Here is a 20,468-nt window from a genome sequence, read left to right as displayed (position 1 = left end):
TCACTTTACTGGTGTCTGCTCTGCCTATGATGCTCAGTTTGCTTTGAGCCTGCACATTTCCTTTACATTTAAATGAATCTGCTTTCAGGTAATTAATCAGTGCGTTAATGACAGCCCGACAGCCTCAGAGTCTGTCACCTTTCTCCCGTGAGAAGTCTCTGAGATTCATTAAAGATTACTTAAAGCTTATGCAAATATGTAGGTCAAGATCTGCATCAATAATACATGAATCATACAACTGCAGTTGGCTTCATATATTCTTTATGTAGATACATGTCATGTGCAATGTTACCAATAGATTTTACAGGATATAAAAATTAACAGTTGCCCACATGGGCATTACAATATTGTGCCTCTAACACAAGGCTTGCATTTTATTTTACAAATTACATAGAAAACTACAGATTCACTTTATAGATTTGACATCTTCAATAGTACTTTGCTAATATTATAAACATTGCATCAGTTTAGTCATTTTACTATAGTCTTCATGATAAATACAACCATTTTACCTCAGTCATGGCTTATCAATGACACCAACAATCCCATCAATATTATGTATTTCTATGTGATTATGTTTAAGGCTTTTGTAAAGAATAACCCAAACATTTGCTGACGCAAACTTCTGCCAATCGTCTCCAACATGTTACACACATATGCATTCTGCAACACAGACAAGAAACCTATACAGTACATGATATATACACACATAACTTAAGTATAGGGAGAATAACATTTACACGTAATAAACCATTACACAAAGAAAATAAATACAAATCAATAACTGGTTATATGTTTAAGATGATCACAAAGCAAGCATCGGTTTAAGATTACAAACAAAATACAAACAAAGGTACAACAATACACTGATCTTCACTGACACAACCAAAGAAAAGAGAGAAATGAGCTTAATTAGACTGGTACCCATTAGGCTGATGCAAAGCCACAGATACACCCCCTTCAGTCCACCCAGGGAGTTCTTCGGCCTTTGCTAATGCTCCATATCTATAGAACAAACATAAAATATACACACTTCACAGACACATGAAATCAGCCCAGCTGACCCGAGACACTGTGCCTTAACCTGAGCCAGCACTGTTTCTGAGGTTCCTCTGAGTAGAGGTTTAGCCATGCCCCCAGAGTGACCTTCATCAGTCCCCTCTGCATAAACTTGGACGTCTTAAAAAGCACAGCAGAGGTGTATCTCAGACTGTCTCCTTAGTGCTTGACTGCATGCACACTTCATTCACAAACAAACATATTGGTCTATGGTCCACATGCAAACACAGGAGCCGTCCTTCCTGTCAGATCAGAGCAGTGGATGTGGGTGAGGGGTGAGTGAAATGCTCCACTCAAACTGAGGCTCCTGTTTACCGTCCTCTCAGAGAGAATAACTGCTGTCGTCTGTTACAACAGGTTCGTGAGTTGAAGAGGGTGAGAGATGAGGCGTCCTGTTTGAAGAAGATAGTCCACGATCACTTTTTGTTGGCAATGCGTCTTTTCCTGGTGGCCAACATGTCGTAGAAGGGGTCTCTGCTGATGCTGGCCCTGGAGAAGCCAATCAAAGCACAGTAATGAGATAACTAACAAGGCCACTTGAGAGGATGCTCTCGGGCATCTTTGATATGGAAATGCAGCCACATTTACACAAACCCAGCCTTAACTAGATCAAAAAAGAAAAAAAAAAAGTTTACACAGTGACCTAGTTTGGTTTCCATGGTTTCTGAGGAGAGACCCCCCCCCCCCCCCCCCCCCCCCCCCCCCCCCCCCCCCCCTATACGCTCTGCCCTAAGTTTTCCCTTTTCTTCTCATTCTGCTGGAACATCTCAATGATCCCTGCTCCAGGACTCTGTGGAGCGTGGTGGAAACACTGCTGCAGGTTAGAGGGTCTGAAAGGGGACAGACAATGCCACTTGAGATTATGGACTCGTTACAACCGCTAACGCACAGGGAACAGCACTGTACAATGTGGAGCCGGTGAGTCATTTGAGCTCCGCTGAAGAGCCCACTTTCACAGCTATAAATCCTGTTAGCACGCCACAAAGCACGCGGAGGCTCTACCCCCCACTGCGGATATCCTTCATTCACTTTACCCAGCCGCATGCCAAAAAACAATTACTCCATAGCATTTTCCACCAACCACCACAAACCTGATTATTGAAATCAGAAACAAAAACACAATTAAAGGATTTTGAATCACATAAACAAGTCCAATACAAGAGCTGTTCTCACCTCATCACATGCTTACTTTAACGCAATTTCCTCAGTGTGACCCAAAGTCCTCTAAAAATCTCCTGTGCAGAACTCTAAAGACCTCCGTATAGAGCGCCCTCTACTGGTTAGTTTTAGGGGGTAGCGAGCCCAGCTTAGCCCCGGGGTTTTCTGAGATCTGACTAATCTCTCATCCGTTCCTGCGGGAGCTCTCTCTGTCAGTGCTATGGCGAGTGAGAGGAGGTGGAGGAGGGTGATGCTCCACATTACAATAAACTTCTGCTGAGCCAACTGTGTTCGACATTGCAGCATATTCTGTGCGGGTTGATAACACTGCATTCAGCTTGGGTCAATGAGAGCAAGGTCAGCTGTAGGTTAGGTATTCATATGTTAGAAAAAACGCACTAAACAAGGTAGCGTATTCTCCAATCATTAATCAAGCATATTTGGTATCATAATGACCTCCTACTTTCTATCCGACATTGGGCTATCACTGCTTTTAACCTTCACTTCACCTGAAAAAGCTAGAGCTGAGACAAGCCACAAAATGAACAAAACAGTTTAGTTGCTATTAATGCAAACAGATTAACATTAAAGGGAAGGATTTCTAATGTACATTGACCCACGCAGACTGGAAAAACTCTATAATCATCCCCATTTGGATTGTGTCTGCAACCTTTGGGAGACAATTCTTTGCCAAAATACTAAATTCTTACCAGTAAAGAGACACTGCTAATTTTCTTCAGTAAGCTCACTGTGATTGTGAGGAGTAAAGCAGACTCAAGACTAAATCAGGACTTTACCAGATCACCTTTCACGATCCAGCCAAAGAACCACAAGTGCAAGAGCTAGTTGTTCTCTCTCTGCCTGACACTGTGCATCCTACTCCGTATCTCGTGACATGTTGTGCCTAATTAGAACGATAGTAAAAGCAGCTTGTTTCAGCCGCACATCCGCTGTGTAAATGTTCTTACTTGATAGATTTGATCCACTCCTCTTTCTCCTCCGGCGTTGGCGCTGAGATTCTGTACACCACGTGGTTGCCCTCGACAACGCGTCCATCTGCCTCCGTCTTACAGGCTTTGATCACCTGGCCTTTGTGATTAGGATTGTAGAGCTCAAAACAGTTCTGGGGGGAGACAAAACAGCACTGGCATTAACAAGCTGCCGCAGTCTGAAATCCATCTCTGACGAAAGTTGAGCTTACCGGTTTCCTAGGCTCCTCTACTTCTCTAATGCTCAGATTCTCCAGGGGGATGATTCCACGGGGTTCCTTGTCCTAAAGAAGCAGAAGAGAAAAGTAGAAATGTTCAAATGTCCTTCCATAAGGCATTCACACTCCCCGACAATATCAGAGACAAGACTTCTCTAATTACGTCCACAACTATTGTGTCTCTAGTAATCCTTTTGTTTTGTAATCAATGCAGAAACTACTTAAAGCTTAGGTGACACATTTCTATTGTAGTAGAGCAGTGGTTCCCAAACTGTGGTTAGAGTAACATTGGTGGCCCTGGGGCTTCAGCAGGTGGGTTGAAGAATGCACAGGACAAATTCGTCATACCGCATTTTCTTTCTTAACTATGGTCAGTAGTTGATTAGCCTTGGTTGTGCTTTTAAACTCTTAATATTGGATTTTTTCCCCAATGTGTATGTTGATTTACAATGGGATTTTTTACTTCCGACTCTTCTACTTCCTACTCTTTTTACTTCAGGGCCTAAATTAGCACAGTGTTAGCACGTCTCCACTTTTTCTCACTCTGAACTCCGGCTGAGATGTTTGAATTAACTTGAGTGAGAGCAAGAAACGTGTTAGAAAAGTGTTTAGGCAACAGCTGAAAGAATGAACTCAACTACCTCCAAATTTCACGGTTTGAAAACAGAGTAATTCAGGTGCAGCTTCACTTTAAAGGCACACTGCGCAACATCTTGGACTACACTGTTGCCATCAATACAAAACATGCTCCTAATGGGCAGCTCAACACAGAAAATGTTATTTCTGCAGGGGCTACTCAAAGAATGGACATGGATGAGGATCAAACCTATTTAAAGCAGAACTAAGTAACTCATGCCCCTAGAGGCCATAAGCGCCACTGCAGGTGTCGTAGCATGTTGTGTTTTTTTACTCATTAATTGTCCGTGTGAGTAAATACTACACTGACAGAAAAGACAAAGGGAGAGAGGGATATTGTACATCCAATTACACAATGGAGATCATTTTTTCACTCAAATTTAGCTGTAAATACTGTTAAAGTGGCGCCAGCCCACAGCTAGCTTCTTCTTCGTGAGTCTATGAGTGTATATTGCGCCACCGACCCGGAGCAGGGAAAGTTGCAAGTGTGGTTTTCTGGCCAGAGACACCAGGGGGAGATGAAAGACCCCCCAATCAACACTTGTATTACCCCCAGAGGGACTACTAAAAGGATTTATTAAGGTAAACAAGTTACTCAGCTCTTTAAAAATCAAATTCTGCTGACTTTAGTCACATCTCCATGTAGACGAACTGGAGACGTACCCACTTCCTGTAAAGTTACAGTCAAGTCTTAGGAGAGGTGAGCCGCTCAAAGCAAAGGCACATGTTTGTTTATGGGTTTTTTTTAATGATGAAAATATCTGTCATAAAATAAATGTATTTACATTTTATTTACTTGGTCAAATTCTACGTGGTGTGGCTTTAACTGTACTCAGGGTCATCTGGTGTCATCTATGTGCTCCAAATTAAAACTAATAAAAGCTAGAAATCAGTTGGGGACACGGCTAACGCTTTAACCTCCAGTATATCGTCCGTTTCAGCTGAGGCAATATCATTCAACGACGTGGAGCATGACCTGGTTTATATAGTGGAGCAGTGCAAGCAGAGGACAGGACGTAATGAAGGATAATACGGGGCTACAGAGAGGACAGTGCTTGGGTTGCAGGGACATGCTGATATGGTGTGTTCTTACGGAAACAGTCACGACGGAAGATTTAGCAATTATTGTGAGTCGGCAAAATCAAGCCGAATCCGTTGTATGTTTTTTTTGCACGGCTTGCGAAAAATGGCAACGTTAAATTGCATGAAAAGAGACGTACCGTTGTGTATTCAAAGTAGTAGAGGCAGTTGTCGGTCAGGATGAACCAACGTCTCTTCCAGGTTTTCACGCGGCCCCCTGACAGGAAGAGCGAGAGGAGACAACTCAGACTGACGGGCTCCAATCAGGAAATTCAACTATTCACCTTGGCCAGCAGAAACTATTTGGCTTGCATTTCACTGTACATGGATTTATAGACTTTTGCACTGTGTTGAAATTTGTCCTTTCTACAGACAACAGAAGGAGTCTTCAACGCCCTTTTGTTTAATCCAAATCAGTCATAACATAGTAATAGGATGGAAATAACTATAGGATTAATCAGAAATAATGGATTTTGCCCTGCTTCCATATTGTAGTAGATAAGTTCCTGCATGTTCCATTTCATTACCAGGAAAATATTAACCATGTCTACTGGTAATTTAATGTCTATATTCTGGGCTAGGGATATGATTAAGCATATTATCGTTCCCTTATAAATTATTGCACATTGGATCAAACACAAAACTCTTGGTGCATCTTTGGAGAAAACTGAACATGGCACCTACATCTGCCCTGAATGCACAAATCTGAGACACATTACCCCACAGACGTGGTTCACAGCTGTGCATGGTAAATTTATGCACAAAAAGCACAAAAGAGAATGTGCAAATGTCCAAATGGTTGGGTTGCAATACGGACGGAGCCTGGGGCGGTGACTGCAGAGTCATGGGCTGCTTGAGCAGAGTCAGCCCTGGTGGGATAAGTGGGCGAAGTATGATTCAAAACAGCGCTCTAAATGAACATAATAAACAGCTTGTGATTGTGTGTGCTTGATTCCTGATTAGTTCCTGAGAGATTGCCTATGGGCACATTAGCTGACATATTCTCCCTTCCTGTTTTCAAAGGGCTTGCTCGAGTCTGTAATCCATGCATTCGACTCTGGCAATTGAATTATCACGGCCAAATTTCCGCTCATCTCCGAGAGATATTGTGCAAAAGGCATTTATTACTCCACATCCTCCAGGGTTTATTTTTAGAGTGAAAACAGCAATAATGAGAACCGTGAGAGGTGCTGCGGTAAATGGCTCCAGGGAGGAACAGCACATGACTGTAATGACGATGGGACTCGCACTGGGGCCATTTGCACTGGTTCTTATTAGTTTGATGAGGCCACAGACATTACATAAAAGGTGCAGGAATGTGCTGATCGAGGTGTGAGTTCACACTTTGCCTTTTACGTAACTATGTGTGTGCGTTCCAGAGCAAAAAGTTAAAATATTAAAAAACTTGAAGAAAATGTCATATAAATGACCACACATATTAGCTTTATGCTATTAAAAATGTATTCAGCGCTACCAAACTTAATGAAGACCAGCCATGTATAACCTGTTTTGAGGATATTCATATTATTTTTACATAGAGCTGACAAATATGTGGAGACTAACCTAGTTTGAGCAGCCATCCTTCTCTGTCAGGGTTGAAAAATGTGTGTGTCAGGTCATTCCCATCGTCCTCTGGGATCTTGAAAGGTTCACTCTTGATGCTATCATACAGATTCTGCACAGAAACAGGTCAATGAGGAAAACACATATTAAATAATACCAGACAGTAAACAGGACAAAGTTCTTCTGAATTCACAATCTGCATCATTTTCAGTACAGGTTGTCTTAGTTTTAAGCCCCTTATCTAAAAGTGCACAATGTGACAGTACAGCTCACTGTTGTGAACCGGTAAACTGAACACTCACCCTGAGCAGCTCCTCTGGGAGGTCTCCCCCTTCATTGATCCCTCTGTTCATGGAGATGAAGCGCTCCACAGGGGGCTTATCTCTAACGTTAGGATTGTGTAGACTGGTGTTCAGCATGATGATGGCGAATGAGAGGACATAGCAGGTGTCTGTGAGACAATTACGCACACATTGTCAATAGAAGCGAAGGCTGTAGAAAAGTACATGGTTTGCATCACTTTGATCAATGTCAATAAACTGAGTTGTGATTTATTTAACAGCAATCCATCAGGATATACCATATCCACAGGTCTGTCCAATAAAAAGAACATTTAATCAACAGAGCCAGATATTCCTGGAATACTGAAGTCTGAAATATCAGTGTCATCATGAGCTCGCACACACGAAGCATTCATCTTGTGGCTCAGTCAGATCATAACTCGTGTTAACCATGCACTCACTCACTGCAGCAGTCCACACCACAGCTCTGTAATTTACAGCTGCCTCATGGGTAGAGCACAGAGATGACCAAGAACGACTCACCGTGTATCACTGCATCAATATTCATGACCCGAGTGTCACCTGTGCCCTCCATACATGTCCACACGCACTGAACAGAGCCAGGCCTGAGCCACCAACACAGCACTAACAAGGGATATTGACCACTGATCAATCCCATTATCACAGGCTCCAGACACTCACACTGATTACAAAGCTATTAGCAAAGAGCTGCAGAAAGTAACAACTGTGCCAATAGTCGCTGTGTCCAACAACAGCAGTCTGTAGTGTGTCCTTTAGTCTGTCTAACCTGTTCCAGAGGGTCGTACCTGTGGACTGAAATACACCGGGGTTGCACTGGCAGTACCGGGAGGCAAAGGCCTCCATCATTCGATCAATCTTCTGAGCTTCACCGGGAAGTCTGAAACTCCAGAGAAACTGCCTGCACAGAGACATGAGGCACAACACGAAAAATGAACATTCAGAGAGAGTAATGCACTGCGGATGCATTAAACTATTAGCTTTAAAAGGTGAAGGCCAGGGCCAAAGGGCCATCCAGGCCAGTTTAATGTGCAAGATGCACAGCACTCTCTGCTAGTGCTCAATTATTAATCAAAAATGAAATACAAGCACAAAGAGTTTTTGTTCCAATCAGTGTTCGTTTTAAGAGACTAACTCTTCGGTGACCTACAATTAAACAAATATTTATGTGCATCTTCAAAGGAGCCAACTCCAGCCCAAGGCTTGTTTAGTCCATACTGTAATTAAAATGAGAGAAGAGCTGATGCAACTGTGGAGAGCTACGATGCCTGTAACATATTCATCAAAGTCCCACATACAAGTAAAACTCACTTGTATATTGATTTTTAGTGTGAACTGCTTTTTAACACAGAAAAAGACACTCATGTATGAGCATTGTTTTCTTTCATTTTTTTAGTCTGAACTCACCTTAAGGCTTGTACAAGGTTGAGGTCTGCAAACTCATGTAGCTCCACAAACGCCTGCAGGACTTTGATGTTGAAGTCTTCCCTGGAGACGACACACAAGTGTGTTCAAACTCAAGTCCAAACATTCAGTGACAGATACTGCACAGTGCACATAGTGGATCTGAGAAGGTGCGTTATGATTTCAGAGGTCAAGGAAAAGGCTGTCATGTCCTGACCACAAGGCCACAGTGCAGAGAAGTGTAAAATCCTTGTTGTTTTGACAGCTCTATCCCTCCATAAGAACCACATGTTTCCTTTACTGCTGCGCTGCCAGTCACCACTGCTTTGCCTCATAAACCCAGACTCCTAATTTCCTGAGGCTTTATGCTCATGTCTGAGATCACGCATGGCAGCTTCAGCACAGACAAAGCTCACCGTTCACCCAAATAGTCCCCGATGACCGTTTTGTTGAGACCCTCGCCTTTGTACAGGAACTGTGCAATGTCTTCTGGGGTGTTCTGGAGAAGATCATTCTCCAAGAGGAACTGGATGCCCTGAAATTGAAACCATTAAGGAATTATTGTACTTCTTTCTCCTATTCATTCCATTAAAAAGATATTTTAAAAGTGCAATACAATTCTGACCTTTTTGGGATCCATGTTGAATTTCTTTCTGCCCATGGCGATCTGTTTGTTTCTCTGTGAGGTTTTGCTGCAATGTAAACATGGCGTTATTTCTCGTGGCAGGTGAGGGAGTGGTGCTGTGCTGTAGGTAGTAAATGTTTGCTTTAGGAGTTGATATGACGGTTAGTAAAAAGCTTGCTTAGGGGTGTTTGTCTATGACATTGTTTTCTTTACGTGGTTTTTACATATGAGCTAAATGAAGGCTGAAAGAGATAGAAAAGTTTGCCTCAGCAGTAATGAAGGGCGGCACAAATTGACACATTTCTACAGGGATAATAGTGTACTTATAATGAATATGAAAACAACAAACAAGAGGGTTCACTGGCACCTTGAAATTTCCCATTCAAAGGTCACTTTCCCTGAAGAGACAGTGTGCTGTGTGTCTGACTCCTGCTTGTGCTTCCTGTTTTCCCAAAATAGCCCCGGCTTTGTTATCAGCTGCACCTGAGACACTGTCTGACACACGGCCTGGTGTCACCTCATCAGCCAATCAAGTAAGCGCCCACAAGTGACTGTTTGGGTAATGTTTAGTTGCGCACAGAGCCCCATTCACTGTTTAAACAAAGGCAGACTACGTGCGCTCACAGAAAACGGCAGGTGTGAGGCTGGGGGATTGAATCGTCTGGCACAAAGAAGAGTGACTGAAAAATGAAGAAAAGCGGCACAGGAAGGAGGAGAAATCCAGGTTTCAAGAGGAAACTGGGACTCGATTACGTCAAGTACAATAACAAGGAAGACAAAAAAATGTCTTACTTATCATTATAAGACATAATAAGGAAGACATTATTATTATGTCTTGTCAGTCATCTTAAGTATCATTGTGACCGCTGGACCAATATGGAGACAAACCAATAAAGGCCTTATTTTTCTTAAAGGAACAGGCCACTGTTTTTCCATACTGAGATATGTTCTTACCTGAGCTTAGTTGAGTTAATGTGTACCTGTCTGGTCTTTGTGCGTGTGCTCAGTCACATAAAAAGACCAAAGATGTTGTTAGCATTTAGCCTCTCCTCCTCTCCTCTACGGGGCCAAAGGGGTTAAGTTAGAAGCGACCAAGCTCTTCCACTTTTTCCTTATTTAAAAACGTAGTAGTAGTTACATGATCCAAGTATAGTTACACAAAATTAAACATGTCGATAAAAAGGGGTACTATTTGTAAGGCGTAATAATACCTTAGGAGCACTTCGACTCTACTGCACGGACATCAAAGTGCTCTTAAGGTGTTATTACGCCTTACAATGTAGTACCCCTTTTTATCCGCTTAGAAAATCGGCATGTTTAATTTTGTGTAACTATGCTTGGATCATGTAACTTTTCACGTAATTGTATTTAAAAATGGAAAACGTGGAAGAGCTTGGTCACTTCTAACTTCACCCCTGTTTGGAGCTATAGGAATATGCTGGGAGAGGCGGCTAACAACGTCTTTAGTCTTGGTGCGTGACTGAGCGCTGAGTAAAGACCAGACAGGCACACACCAACTCGTCCGAGCTCAGGTAAGAACATATCTCAGTATGGAAAAACGGTGGCCTGTTCCTTTAAACCCCTACCTGAGTATCAGGGATCACTCCATCATAGCTTTAGTTTTGAAGATGCTCTGATCTTATTGCCACTGCACTCCAAGCATCACTGGTCTTTTGTGTTGTGTGTCTCTCCTGAAGTCTTTTTCCCTACGTTGTTTTTATGAATGTCATAGGTACAAACTAAACAGCTTAGCAAATTATCAGAGTCAACGTGACAGAGGAAAATGCCAAGAATAAACATCCAGGAGTGACCTTTTCTGCAGACAGCGCCATAGAAACAAAGCAGAAACAGAAGATGCGTCTCACCTCTCGCCTACGCATGTTAGCTGCTCGATCTCCGTCATCACCTCTGCGATCTCAAACTTCAACCGCTGCAGCAGGAGACAAAGCAACAGATTACTTTGTAATAGGGATACACACAAAGGGGCAAAACCAATTACGTGCTTTTCAGAAAACGTAATATTGTTATTGTTTGGGATGAACATTCACTTGTGCAATTACTGACTTAACTGTCAACCATCAGCCTAATACCATAACACATTACACTTTAGATAAATGAGACAATTTTCAGTAATAGCCATGGATTATCATCAAATAAATTATTAACTTAAGATACATTTTAGACTTCTTCTTCTTAAAGCAACATTCCGTAACATTCTACAAAAGAATATAAAAGTATCGCTGGCGTTTTGTTTACTGTGGTGTAGCAACACACAACCTGGAATGTTCCACAGTGTAACTTTAATAAACAATTGCTAAATCATGTTTTTTGCCCTTAGTTCTAGTTCTCTGATGATGCTGTATAATTTTCTCTTACATACAGCACAACTTACTTTTTCCAATCAGTTCCATCATCCTCATAAAGAGCCCTATGTTTCCTCGGACAGCAATGAGTAGCTAAAGTGAAATGATGTATCTAGATCATTACATTCATTATGTTCAGTGTATAAACAGTCATTCTTAAGAGCTTGCAAATGCTTTAGATGGAATTTTCATGAATATCTGAACATTGACAGCCTTAAGCGTTTCCAGATGCCATACTTCAATCACATTCTATTTTAATTTTCTCATACTATACAGCCCTATACTATACAGCCCTAAAGCCAAACTCAATACTCAATGTGCATGCAAAATGTCTTATCAAGCATCATCATCAAGCACAAATGGGCAGTAACTTCAATGTGCCTTACTTCAATGTCATCCAGCAGCTCTTTTTTCCTGCGCCGAATGTTGGACAGCTCATCTCTCTCCTCCACGGACAGATCTTCAGGTACTGTAGATGGCAGAAAGAATCAGAAATCTGTGTGAGTGAGTGAGTGAGTGAGTGAGTGAGTGAGTGAGTGAGTAAGTGAGTGAGTGAGTGAGTGAGAGGGGCCGGGTTAAGGCTAGGGATTAAACTCACACTCCCGGCAGCCAATCAAACGCCTCGGCACAAACTTGAAAGTAGTGATTCAGTCTATGGACTTAAGCAATGACCTAAATTAGGAGAATTAGTAGCCGCATTCTTTGTCATCACCGCATCACATAAAGGGTATAGTAAACCACTAGTGAGGGCCGTTCTGCACATTGAATTCTGCACTCTTTGATCATTGAATTTAAAGTGACAAGAACTGCAATTAAAATTCAGCTTAAGTCCTGTGTGCACATTTTCAACACGTCCAAGAAGAGAGAGAAGAGTGAAATATGAACCCGGACCCTGCACACAAGATGCTTAGTTCTCTGCAGAGGATGTCATTGTACTAAAATAATTGCAGCTTTTATAAGTCGCGACTAGGGCTGGCTACTGTTAAACAATACCAGTTGGATATTGGAAAAGGCCCTACTGGAATTGGAAAAAATAAACGTATTTAAAGCAGGTACCGAACAAAGAAATAGAAAGTCTTTATATTCATGTTTTGATGTTGTTGGTCATCACAATTTAATTAATTGAAGAAAAAAAAAAGAAATTAAAAAGAGAAGCATGCGTTGAACAAAAAATTGGTAAAAAGGGGGAAAATTGAGAAATACTTGGGAAAAACAAGTGGAAAAATTGGGGGGAATTGGGGAAATATATGAGAAATTTGGGGCAAAATTGAGAAAAAAAAAATTCAATTAAGGAAAAACAAGAGGAAAATTGAGATAAATTTGGGGGGAAAAATTGGGGGGGAAATGGGGAAAAACATCACAAAATTGGGGAAAATCTAGAGAGTGTTTTTTCCGCCCTTATGTAGTTAAACAAAGTTTATTGGTTGTCAAATGATACAAATTCAAAAGAAATTGAATGGAAGGAAATGGAATTTTTAATCTGTTTTATGGTTCTATATAACAAATATTTCATAGGTATCGAAAAATGGCACCCAGCCCCAGTCTCAACCATTCAAGGTGGTTACAATTCCTCTGTGATTCATCTTTTAGCGCTAGATAAATGATAACCCTGTAAATCATGCAGACTTGATTTTTAGTGTCTACGTGTAGTAGTCTCAGTGCCACCTACTTATATCATAGCACGTCAACCGTACACAAGACTCCCCCCCTCCTCCATACATCTGAACACACTGATCCAATTGAGAGACAGGAAGTAGGTCATTTTCACAGTGTACCAGATTGCGCTTCTCCTCTATCTATCTCCCTTTGTCCGCCTCCACCCCCGTGCCTTTAAAGTGGGGGTGCGCATTCAAAATCCCCCCCCTGCCGCTGAATCATACGGATAAGCAGCTTTTCCAATCCGGACCCATTTTCCACCCCCCGTTGGCTGTAAATAATACAGTGGGGAGAAAAGTCAAAAGTTATTGTATTTATCTGCTAAATTGGTTTCACTGAAATCGATTCTTGCGTGTCTTTTCGTGGTGAGACAAAAAGTCGGGCGGACGTTGCGGTATTTTCCCTTTCTGGTGGCGAATGGGGCTCGGGTTATCACAGATGAGCAGGCAGTCAAGAGAGCATGCAGCCAGGCTGGAGGAGATGGCTTTTTTCTGCGGCTTTGATCCACTCCTCACTCTTCACAGGATCAACCAAAGCTCGCAACACAGGGGGAAAACTCAAAACTATGCTTCAAGAAACGCACTGAAGTTTGTCAAATCTTTTAGCCGACGATAACAGTCCACTTGCACTTCTATATTCAGTTTCCTAAAGTGGCTTACAGTAAAAAATATCAAGGGAGAGAGAATCTAAATGAACTTCTCGCGGCGCGTAAAAGTGTGACCTAGAAATGGTGCCAACAAATTGTGAAAGAAATCGACTCGAGAGCGATGAACAACAGATAGCAGCCCCACAGACGTCTTTACACACGCTCACAGCCGCTTTCTTCTTGGCTTTGCGTTAAGAAGCTCCATGAAGGCAGTAATTGTGCCTAAAGATCCAGCTTTTTTGCTTCTGATACCAATACTGGGGGTTTTAGTATCTGCCGATATCCGACATTAACCAATACCAAGACTTTCTTAAAAGTGGCTTTCTCTGAGTGACAAAGTGAATGGTCCTCTTTTCTACATTTTAAGAATCAATAAAGCCTTATCTTTTCTTGTCATTATGTTATCAATTATATCTAAACTAATGGAAAAATGTTTTTTAAAGGGATATTTCAGGATTAATATAAGGATTAATATAACTTAATAGCCTGTCATGCAGCCTAGGAAATTCCAGTGATCCTTGTCAAAGGGATATTTCAGGATTTTTGACATAGGGCCTCATTTCCTTGTTATCCAGAGTGTTGTTGATTTCCGGAGATTTTTGGGGGGAAATTCATGCAGTCCTTATATTTGAAGAGTCTACTTGTGCTAGGCTAGTGCATGTCTATGGTAACGACTAGCTTGCATTAAAAACAGTCTGACCCAAGCACAGTGCACCTGAGGCAAATCACTTTGAACACCAGACTACCAATATAAATGTCTGTGTTGACGATGTTGAAATATAACAATTTTGCATTTAAAAGAACTTATATTTGAGCAGCATCAGCTTCCTGGTTGTAGCTATGCAGCGGCAGAGTGATCTGCTCGGTTACCGGATCTACATTAGTTTGTGGCTGGCATTACTAGACGTGGAATTCACAAAGGAGCTTTCTACAAATCAGATATGGCAACGTTTGGAGGACTACCCGATGATTTTGAAGAGATTTTTAATGCAGGCTACTAGTTACCATAGACATGCGCTAGCCTAGCACCACTAAACGCTTCAAATATACAGATTAAAAAAAACAAATATCTCCAGAAATCAACAACACTCTGGATAACTAGGAAATGAGGCCCTATGTAAAAATCCTGAAATATCCCTTTGACAACGATCACTGGAATTTCCTAGGCTGCATGACAGGCTATTAAGTTATATTAATATCAACAACTCGCACAAAGTGATCTGATCATCACAAATGTGTTTGATCCGTTATTCTTTAACAGCATTTCATAAACACTCATTTATGAAATGCTACTTTAGGAATTTCTATCTTAGTTTCTGACCCAGCCCTGACTAGTTCTCGTTAGCATCCCTACGTGCCACCTACGTCAGTACTGCGCAAACGTCTCGCACTCCAGCTCTATAGGACCGGCCGGACCCTAGAGTCGCTCATATTAGGGAGAACAATTCTCTGCACTGTGTGAGAGCGGGAAGTATCCTCAAATGACGGTCAAATCAAGTGATACAATTACAGCATATCTGCTGCATTATAGATGAAGGTCCATAAGCCTGAAGCAGCTGTTTCCCAATAAAACCATTTCATTAAGCTATGAAATAAATATGTGAAAATAATCAGAACTGAAGCAAAGAGAATAAAGTTTATCTACAATACAAGACGCTTAACTAGCAGTATCATTCCCTCTTGAACTGCAGCGGGGAAAATAATCGACTTTTCCACCAAAACGTGTAATCAAAGCGCTTTGCGGGCCTTGATATGTTGATTTATTTGACATTTTTCCAATAACAGTCACTATTTTTGTTTAACACTCATGAATCATTCACGTGGACACCTCCAGGGAACGAAGAGGTCGCCAGGTTTAAACTCAGCAACTACTTATCGCCTGAGGCTCTGTGCTCTGGTGTCAACAGTGCGCCGAGAGTTCAGAGGGCAGAGGCAAAGGAAGTTGGTCTGTTCATTGATCCCTAAGCAGTTCCAGTCATTGCATATTGATAATTTATCAGATGAGATGATCACGTCACACTCTGATTTACATTTTTTCACATGATACCTTTAGCTACTGTTCAGTGTACCTAAAATTACAACAAAAGCGTGGTAAAAAACAATGTGAAACAATGGTGGTACATGAAGCAAAAAACGTAGGCTACTAGAACGTCATCAGGCAACAATAAGTAATAGCCACGCAATTCTGTGTGCGTCAGAGGGAAGTGGGAAATAACCTCTATGGGGCTACAAATCAAGTACATCTTCAGATAATGGTGAGATTTAACCTCTTAACTCCCGCCTGAACCAAGCACATTTTTTTCTCATAAGTTCAGCTTTACCCAAAACGCTTCTTGAAATATGCATCAAAATAGGGACAAGAACAAGGAGAAAACAAAGATGAAAACGCAACACAAAATGTAACAAAAACACAATAGAAAAGCCACAAAAAATCTACAGAAGCGCAACAAAAAAGTAACAATCTTAGTGTAACAAACAGGTGACAAAAACTCAACAAAATGATGGAAAAAGTGAGATGAAAAAGAAAGTGAAAAAAGTGACGACAACAAGGCAACAACGCAAGGAAAAAGATCCGTTTAGATCAGTTTTGCGGGTCTTAGCTTTCAAATGAGGCGTTACCCTGGCCTATAGGCTGCAAGCACCTATAGGTAAAGTCACTCGGTAAGAGGTTAAATGAAATGATGATTTTTGTGCCAAATTTGCAACTTTCTGATCTGCTAGACGTCTATTGTTGTCCTGCCTTTACAACAGACATGTATTGAATATTGCATTAATTTCTCGGTCAGGATGGGTTCGTGATGCATGCAGACGTCTTTCCTGAGGAGCCAGACTAACTGTTGACAGAGATTGGGATCGGATCCACATGACCGACAGACTCCTAATGGGGGATCACTGACATCATGCTTTTTCAATATGCCTCGCCAGAAAACTGTGAGGACAACACACTTTCAATACTGATGCCTGAAAAGAGGCTTGAGTCATGACTGTGCTGAACTCAATACAGACCAATGTATTGACAGAATTTCTAGCTATAATGGTATAAAATCAGGAGACATACTATGCTAACTTTTGTACAGTCCATGTCCACTGAAATATCTATGAATACTGGTGCGAATGTTAAAAGGAAAAGAAGTTTGATTCTGATTCTATGCATTACAAGGAGCTTGGTTGATATACACAATAATCTGCTCGGTGTTTCGGGCTCGAGGCAATGACAAGTCACAGTGCCAACATATGGAGACACAAGAGTTGTTCTGAATACTGAAATGTGCCATACAAGAATGACAACAATTTGCAGTGCCGTCCGTGCGGCTCAACCAGAGGAAAAATAGCAACTAGTGCAAGTGAAACATTTCCCGGTTTTGCAGCGAGACAATAGGGGATGTTGGCTATGATTAGCAATGGCCTGTGTGGAACAATAGCATCTGCATAAACAACATCAGGGCAAAGGTCTTTCAAACAAAAAGATAATTGCACAAGTGAACCGCTGTGTAGAACAGTGGGGTATGCTGCAAACACACACACTACGAGACACTACTACACACTACTACACACTACTACACACTACTAAGAATGACGTTCAAAGTGATGTCAAACCACACAGTTTACCACTTAAAGGTCACTGTATATCAAGACAAATCCTTACTTAACAATACATTTTCTACACGGCTGTGCCAAAAATAGAGTTAAAATTGAACTGCATCTCACCGTCTTGTGGACGTAACTGAACAAAGTTAGGAGTTCAAACTTTGAAAGAATAAAATGGAAACGGTATGTGTTAAATGGCACTGGAGTGGAAAGTGGAACTTAATTTGTTGTTAGATTCAATTTTGGTTTAGTATATATCCCATTCTTTATAACAAAAAGGACAACACAATATACTGTACATCAAATTTGTATAACCTTTTGCGACATGTATTTAAAACTAAACAACAGGGTTGAGTAAAGTTCAATCCATATGTGACCGGAGCAAAGGAGTCTTCACACGTACATCGCTTTTAGCAGCTTGTCCTGAAACCTGTGATAGCACTCGGTAGGGAATGCATACAGTAATAATAGTTTTTTCCCTCTTTCACTCCTACACAACGCAGGCCTATTTGAACACTCACACCACGAAAGCCTCTCGACAGACGACAGCAGTCTTATGGAAATAGCCCACATTCCTGCTGCAACCCACCACTCAGTCTGGTGCAATGAGCCTCAATGGTCCACCCCCAGGAGATACTCAGACTATACATTTCTTACATTAACCATAACCAGGACTTGGGAGTGACAGCGTTAGCTCTCTAATCCCAAGGTTGTGTTCGGATGATGGATCCCAGCTCTCCCACTTGTATGGATGTGAGGGACTGTGGAAAGGCTGACTTGGTAGTCCCGAAGGTGCTGTGGAAGCTGACGCGGTCGTGTTGCTAATCCACTGTCAGTTACTTCTTGCCTTGATGCATCCATGTTGAGATGGGTGAAGATCCGGCTCGAAGGACCATTATTCGGGATTGTAGGACTGTATAATGATTTTGGAATTCTTCATCCACTCAACACATCGATATCGGACACAAAGGGCAGTTTAGGAAGGTTTACTGAAGTCCAATTTGTTACAAAGGTCTGATAAGGTTACAGATATCTGATAAGGTTGCAAACATCTGAAAGTACATATGAAAAGACTGATTACTGAGATTATTCACATAACTGACACCTCTATCGCAATACTTGAGTTAGCTTAAACAAATAATTAACTAAATATCATCTGAAACTATACTATACAAACATTTGCAACTGCCCAACTGACTGCTCAATGATAGATACAGACGGCAACCCTGGATTCGCCCATATATGGTCATGTTTGAAAACAATTTGGAGAAAAATATAAACTTTTTCTAATTATTCAAAAACAAATGCTGAATTATGAATATAGTTTTCTACTAAATAAAGATACAAAGACATGGAGAGGAGCAAAGTGGTTCAACAGTCCATAAATACATGAATAACGAAGATGCTAGCACAATGCGTCATGCTAGCATCGTGCTAATGCTAACGGTTAGCTGGCGCTAGCTACGACTGTCGTTTTTTCACAACAATCTGCTGTGAGAAAATATCCACATGGGCCCGATTTACACTTGACTTTCTTTATGTGTGATAAATAAGTTCATATTCCACCAGAAAATGGCTAAAAAGAGTGGAAAAGTGTGATTTTCCCCCTTGACAAAGCCATGCCCCCTTCTATGACGCAATGCCATCTCCGTTACTTAGCAACCATAAACTCCTCCCACCTGGTCAACTATCATAGAGAATTTACAACAACTATCCATGTGTCTTAAAGCAAGACACCTGCTTTGCCTCCGGTGTCTGTGTGTATTCGTGAGTATAAAGGCAACAGACGAGCATGAACCCTGTAGGGGACAGTCAAGCGTGTTCAAATGAGCGTCTCATGCATGTACTGCTCCGGTCAAACAAATAACATAAACTTGTTTGAAGTTTTGTGTTAGCTGTGTGAAAGTGTGTATCATGAAAGATTCAAACTTGTATAGACTGCTGCAGTGGATTCCCTGTAAGCCACACAACACTAAGCTTTTACAACACAATCCTCCATGTATGTAACCATCTCCACTCACTTGTTGTTGGCCATCATCTGCAGAGGGACATCTGTGACATTGAATTTATGAAAAGTACGTTACAACAAAGGAATCAGGGGTTACATCAAACGCAACACGGACGTTTGATTCCTCAAAGGTTCAAAGGCCTCATAACAGAATCCCTTGAAGCGAGACAGCCTCCTCGCAGATCACACCAGTCACAGTCACTTATTCATGAACGGAGAGCATCTATCCCGAATGCCTCGGTAAAAAAAACGCAAGGCCTTCCTCTTTGCAAATTGGGAAGCCTCTTTGCAAATCTGAATTGAGTGTTTCAGCAATATTTCAGCAGTTCTTTCAAATGACCTCACTACCATCATGCAACTTCCTCTTAGTGGCTTCAAAACTCCCAAGACTCTGCAATAACCTTCTTAATTGAGCAAGAACTTTAGTTTTACAATAGCGCACTCACACCGCAGAGACCAATGCGTGTTAAAACTACGCTACAGGGAGTTTTTTGCTTTACCTGAGTGTGAAGGCATGAGGCTGCGAATGAGACTTTTATAACCCAAATTATCTTCTCCCGCAATGTCACCTTACCCTGGCAGCACCCCTTTGCGCGGATGCTCACAGGGCCATTTGTTCGCTGAGGGGCAGAGTTTACCAAGTGCAGGGAAGACCAAAGTTATTTAAAATCTCTGTCATTGCAGTCATGTATTTCATTAGCCTATACAGGTAATTTATGACCCTATTACATCCCCATTGTGCGGTGAAGGTGACTGTTTTACCGGTGTAGATGCATAAAGGTTAGACACGAGAAGCTCTCCAGTGCAGTGAGTCCGTTGTTTATGAACAGAGGACCTCATGACACCTGCACCTGAGAGGCAAGTGCAAATATTACGTACTTGACCCAATCTTTTAACCCAGGCTTGGAATATTACTCTTTGACTTTGTGTCCCGCCTAACCAACAGATCAGCAAACCACCAAACACAGATAAAAGCATGTGGTTTTGAAAAACAGTCATTCGAAAGCCAGAGATTTCCTGTTCGAGAGGTCCTGAGGTTTAAGTCAGCACTTGGATGCGTTCGTGTTGGCACTGCTCACAGACTCGCTCTGACTCATGCGGGAAGTAACTGTAGTGTGTCACCGCCCACGGTCTGACATCGAGCGAGCTGAACTG

General features: G+C 41.6%; 1 protein-coding gene across 1 annotated transcript in view; it reads right to left on the bottom strand.

Moving 5' to 3' along the window:
* Positions 1-256: 256 nt before the first annotated feature.
* The window catches only part of cyth3b (cytohesin 3b), a 30,077-nt gene continuing 9,865 nt past the window's right edge, over positions 257-20,468 (bottom strand). The window contains exons 2-13 of the mRNA XM_079563941.1: positions 11,802-11,884; positions 10,918-10,982; positions 9,053-9,119; positions 8,844-8,962; positions 8,431-8,511; positions 7,812-7,924; positions 7,006-7,154; positions 6,704-6,815; positions 5,281-5,357; positions 3,419-3,490; positions 3,186-3,340; positions 257-1,548 (exon numbers count right to left, since the gene is read on the bottom strand). Of these exons, the coding sequence (XP_079420067.1) occupies positions 1,476-1,548; positions 3,186-3,340; positions 3,419-3,490; positions 5,281-5,357; positions 6,704-6,815; positions 7,006-7,154; positions 7,812-7,924; positions 8,431-8,511; positions 8,844-8,962; positions 9,053-9,119; positions 10,918-10,982; positions 11,802-11,884 (1,166 nt within the window). The 3' untranslated portion in view covers positions 257-1,475. The remainder of the gene's footprint in view (positions 1,549-3,185; positions 3,341-3,418; positions 3,491-5,280; positions 5,358-6,703; positions 6,816-7,005; positions 7,155-7,811; positions 7,925-8,430; positions 8,512-8,843; positions 8,963-9,052; positions 9,120-10,917; positions 10,983-11,801; positions 11,885-20,468) is intronic.

The sequence above is a fragment of the Gobius niger genome, assembly GCF_951799975.1.
Source record: "Gobius niger genome assembly, chromosome: 10".
NCBI classification, from domain to species: Eukaryota; Metazoa; Chordata; class Actinopteri; order Gobiiformes; family Gobiidae; genus Gobius; species Gobius niger.
The sequence above is the reverse complement of the archived record's forward strand: the minus strand, read 5'-3'. Positions and strand labels throughout refer to the sequence as shown.